The 5,266-nt window shown below is 45.6% G+C and overlaps 1 protein-coding gene across 1 annotated transcript in view; it reads left to right on the top strand.

Annotated features, from left to right (window-relative positions):
- Positions 1–5,266, top strand: part of LOC107660460 (testisin) — a 9,398-nt gene continuing 4,132 nt past the window's right edge. The window contains 4 exon segments of the mRNA XM_074186905.1: positions 1–55; positions 497–520; positions 843–1,014; positions 1,328–1,608. Coding sequence (XP_074043006.1) covers positions 1–55; positions 497–520; positions 843–1,014; positions 1,328–1,608 — 532 coding nt within the window.

Here is a 5,266-nt window from a genome sequence, read left to right as displayed (position 1 = left end):
ATGGGGTTGTCAGTGATCCTGTTCAGCTTTACGGCCATGATGTTCAGTATGGAGTGTAAGTTTGATTATGAGTATATGATTATGTGTGTTTGTCAAATGCGAATGTGAACTATATTTTATTTCGAGTTTCTAATGCATTCTGTGAGAGTCACCACAGAAAATGTTTGATTATGAGTATATGATTGTGTGTTTGCAGAGTCAAAAGCGAATGTGAACTATATTTTATATATAAAAAAAGGTTTAATTTTTTGACGTGAAAAAAGCACTGAGTTTCAAATGCATTCTGTGAGAGTCACCACAGAAAAGAATTTTCTTAATGACTATTTTTGTCATTTTCCAATAAGAATATGACAACATCCTTAAAACAAGATGCATTTACATGAGAAGCAAAACTGCATAAGTTATTATTAGCATTTCATGTATTTCTTCCTTTCAGGTGAAGTCCCGATTAAGCAAATTATTTAAAATTTTGAAATTGTTTGTTTTTACTCTGCAGGCTCAAATGCACAGAGAGTAAACGGTAAGAGCGGCACAAAATACACTACCAGGCAAAAGTTTGTAATAATTATGATTTTTTTTCATGTTTTTCAAAGATGTCTCTTACGCTCACCAAGGCTGCATTATTTGATCAAAAAACAAGTAAAAACCGTGAACTTGTGTGAAATAGTATTACAATATATAAAAAAATGTTTTCTATGTGAATGTACTTTAAAATGTAATTTATTCCTGTTATTAAAGTGGAATTTTCAGCATCATTACTCCAGTCTTCAGTGTCACATGATCCTTCAGAAATCATTCTAATATGCTGATTTGACTGTTTTTATTTGTAATCTATAATTTAGTGACTACAGCTTGTGGAGTAGCTCCTCTAAACACACGTGTAGTGGGCGGCACTGATGCCCCAGCAGGTAACTGGCCCTAGCAGGTCAGTGTCCATTACAAAAGCACACACATCTGTGGAGGAACCCTGATCCACAGCCAATGGGTGATGACGGCCGCTCACTGCATCATCTCGTAAGAAGGGCTGCTTTATGATTTTTAAATCTTTAGTAACTTAAAGGAATAGCTCACCCAAAAATGAAAATTAGCTGAAAATGTAGTCACCCTCAGGTCATCCGAGATGTAGATGAGTTTGTTTATTCATCAAAACAGATTTGTAGAAATGTAGCATTATGGCACTTTTCCACTGCATGGTATGACTCGTTCAACTCGGCTCGCTTTACTTTGTGAACTATTCCTATAACCTTTAAACTGATTCCATAAGTGTGGTAGCAAATTTACTGACACTTTTTTCAAATATTTATTTCTAACTTTCTATTTGCAACAGTACTAACCTCAGCACCTGGACACTGTACTTAGGGAGACAAACCCAAAACAACCTTGCCAGCAACCCAAACGCAAATGAAGTAAGAGTTGGTATTCAGTCCATCATCGTCCATCCAAAGTATAACAACACACTTTACAATAATGACATCTCCCTGATGAAACTGAGTCAACCTGTGACCTTCACTCAATACATTCGTCCGGTCTGCCTGGCATCCAAAGGGAGTGTCTTTCACAACGCCACATCCTGCTGGGCTACAGGCTGGGGAAACATTGGCAAAAACCGTGAGTGTACCAAAACTAGTATTTCACAACTTAAAGACATGTATTTGATGTGTATTTTAATGCACAAGATAACATTTCTACAGTTCTAACCTCTATAAAACAACTCTCTATTAACTGATTACCCTAGATTTCATATTTTAATATCCATGCTTTTACACTGTAAATTGTAACTTTTACAGCTTGAGATTCTCCAGACAAATTCTCCAGACATGTTTTCTAAAAGTTTAACCTCTTTTAACTTTACATGGCTTTCTATTCATCTCTTGTGCGAGACGCGAGTGCAACAGTCATAGTTGTGCGTCTCAAAAAAGTGCCGAATATGCATTCTGTGTGAATGGCTTGGTTTCAGTTTTAACTTAACCAATATCTTCTCCGCATTGAGCTTCTATATTTCTCTAATATTTTGAATGAAAAATGCAGCAGCGGCGCATCTTGTGGGTTCAACTGGATAGACTAACAAAAACATTAAAATGCAACGACACTTATTAGGCTACATCCTCACCGCATCTTGTGCACCGCTGATAAGGCTCCCTTACTCACACCTAAAATTTAGATACAACGTTTTTGCATTCGAATGCAAATTTTTATTTTAAATTCGACTACATTCTTTTTTTTAAATTCACAGTCTCCTCATCGCAGGCAGGCACGGCACTCATTTCAGCATGTGTTTGTGTGTTCTGTTGGCTGTTACTCATAACACGTGCCTATAAATGAAAAAAAGTGTGAAGCTATCGTGCGCTATATCGAATATTTTTCTATCGTTATCGATGATGGTGTACCTTCGATAAATACTGATACCGTTTTATCTCCCGGGCCTATTGAGAACACCAGTGAATCTCATGACTAACCAGGTCACATTTCAACCTCCAAAAAAAAAAAAAATGTTTTTATATATTTTTAAGAAAAACATTTATAGCATTTTAAGTTACTTATGTAGTAGGAATGAGTGGGATAGATCGGAATTCAGAATAGCCTAGTAGAAATGCTCGGAACGATCTGATAGTTTGAAGCATACTGGTGTAGCCATGGTTACGTCAGACCGTCTCATCAGAGCCAACGTCACTAACGACATCAGTGTTGTGTGTTGTGTTGTGCCCATTTTTGACCCCCTGCCAAATTATTAATTATTGTCAGAGCATTTTTTATTTTTGGTTTAGTGGTGAAATGAGAGTATGAGACACACACAGCCGTATTTTGGTGGTGTTGGCCTTTTTTGTGAGTAGTTGCGTGAGCCCTGCTGAAAAAAAACAAAAACAAACAAACAACAACAACAACAACAAAAAACCTGATAAAATCAGCCTAAGCTGGTTGGCTGGTCTCCCGGCCTGACCAGCTAAAGAATTGGCCAAAACCACTGATCTATAATATAGAAGTCATTGTAGATCAGTGGCTAAAACCCCTCTAAAACCAACTTTCTGACCAGCAGGGACAAGGTTGGACGACCAGCTAAAACCAACCAACCAGCTTAGGCTGTTGTTTATTATTTTATATTCTACTTATTATTTAATATTCCTACTAGCTGTTTTTCACACCCTTGGACTATATCTGTGTGTTTTTCCCTCTCCATGTGCCTGCCCTGGACTAGTTTTCCCATGTTAATTGTTTCATTAGGTCCAGGTGTGTCTCGTCATCCCCTCGTCAAGTCAAGTGTATTTATAGTGCGTCCTGTTCTTAGTTTCTTGGTCTGGTATTGAATGTTCGCCTTTCCCCGCTACATGTGTGTTCCTGGTTCCTTGGATGTTTACAAGTCAAGTGTATTTATAGTGCGTCCTGTTCTTAGTTTCTTGGTCTGGTATTGAATGTTCGCCTTTCCCCGCTACATGTGTGTTCCTTGTTCCTTGGATGTTTATTAAAGTCTGTTCGTTTGAAGTTTACTCCACGTCTCCTCGTTCCTCACTCTGTACTCCTCACAGTAGCGGTTCATGACAGAATACCAGACTAAAAACAGTTCCATCCGTGTGTTCCATCCTTTTTTGTTTCCGTTTTTTCTCAGATTTTTGTTTCTGTAGTGTACCCTCATGGATCCCCTCGCCCGCCCTGAATACCTCCTCCTCCTGCTGGAGCAGGGGGAAAGATTGCTCGAGGGCCACGCCAGACTGTTCCTGTTCCTCGCCAACCTCTCCAGCTAGCTGGACGACGTGCTCTGCGCGTTCTATGACGCCAGTCTAAACTCGGCATACAGAGCGCCGTCATCCGAGGAAGGCCCTCGAGTGAATTTCGCTGCATTTGTGGAGTGGACACTGACGAGACACGGATCCCCGTTCACAGTCTGTCCCGAGGGGGATCTCGCCAGTGCCACCCCGGACCCAGTGCCCAGCTTACCATCTCCCCGCTGCGCGGAGCGCATGCCCAAGCCCACCGCTGGCGGAGAGCCCGAGCTCACTGCGGCCAACGAGCCGTTGCCGCATGGAGCGACAGAGCAACGGCTCGCCGCGGAGCCGGAGCTGCAAGTGACGTCAGTCAAGGTGCGAGAGGTGGCAACAGAGCCCGCCACGAGGGAGAATGCCGTGGACAGAGAGAGCGCAGAGTGGAGCTCCACCCCCTGCACCGCGGCTGAGAGTGAGCTGATTATAGAGCGGGGACTGCTAGACTTCGAGGGGAACCTTATAGACTGGGAAACAGAGCTGGAAGCCGACTTGCCCCCTCTTTTCTCTCCTTCATCCCTGCTGGTCCCGTCCAGCCCTGAGTGGGCTCCCATTTCGAGGGCCACACCAGACTGTTCCTGGTGCTCGCCAACCTCTCCAGCTACCCGGACGACGCGCTCTGTGCATTCTATGATGCCAGTTTAAACTCCGCGTATCCCTTGACTCTGCCTCCAGCCTCTAAGCCCCGGACTCCGCCTTGGCCCGTTGACCCATCGGCTCCACCATGACTCCTAGTTCCCTCCTCTCCGCCGTGGCCTGGCAGTCCACTAGCTCCACCGGGCTCCCTCGTCCCTTCGGCTCCGCCTTGGTCTGGTGTCGACCATCCTGCGCCTCGGGATTCCACTCCTCTAGCTGCGCCTCGTCCCTTCGTCCCTCCGGCTCCGTCAGGCTCCTCCATTCCTTCCACCACGGCATTTCGGATCCACGCCTCTGCATCAGTCGCCGGCACCATCTGCACCGCCTTGGCCCTCCGGATCCTCCCCGTCGCCCTGGCTCATCGGCCTGGGAAACAGAGCTGGAAGCCGACTTGCCCCCTCTTTTCTCTCCTTCATCCCTGCTGGTCCCGTCCAGCCCTGAGTGGGCTCCCATTTCCCAGTCCAGCAGAGAGGGAGACCCAGTCCCCGAGTCTAGCCTAGAGAGGGCTCCAGTCCCCGAGTTTAGCCCCGAGAAAGTTCCTGTTCCCATGTCTAGCCCAGAGAAAGTTACTGTTCCCATGTCTAGCCCAGAGAAAGTTCCTGTTCCCATGTCAAGCCCAGAGAAGGCTCCTGTTCCCACGTCCAGCCCTGAGAGGGCTCCTGGTCCCAAGTTAAACCCGGAGGCTCACAAATGCCCACCCACCTCCCCACCCGCTCCTGCCTCCTCCACCGCTGTCGTCTGGCAGCCCCTCTGCTCGCCGTCAGCCCATCTTCCAGTGTTGCCATGGCTGGAGTTTCCCTCGACTCCGCCTCCAGCCTCTAAGCCCCGGACTCTGCCTCGGCCCGTGGACCCGTCGGCTCCACCATGGCTCCTAGCTA

Source organism: Sinocyclocheilus anshuiensis, unplaced genomic scaffold (genome assembly GCF_001515605.1).
Source record: "Sinocyclocheilus anshuiensis isolate Anshui unplaced genomic scaffold, SAMN03320099.WGS_v1.1 scaffold2031, whole genome shotgun sequence".
NCBI classification, from domain to species: Eukaryota; Metazoa; Chordata; class Actinopteri; order Cypriniformes; family Cyprinidae; genus Sinocyclocheilus; species Sinocyclocheilus anshuiensis.
The sequence above is the reverse complement of the archived record's forward strand: the minus strand, read 5'-3'. Positions and strand labels throughout refer to the sequence as shown.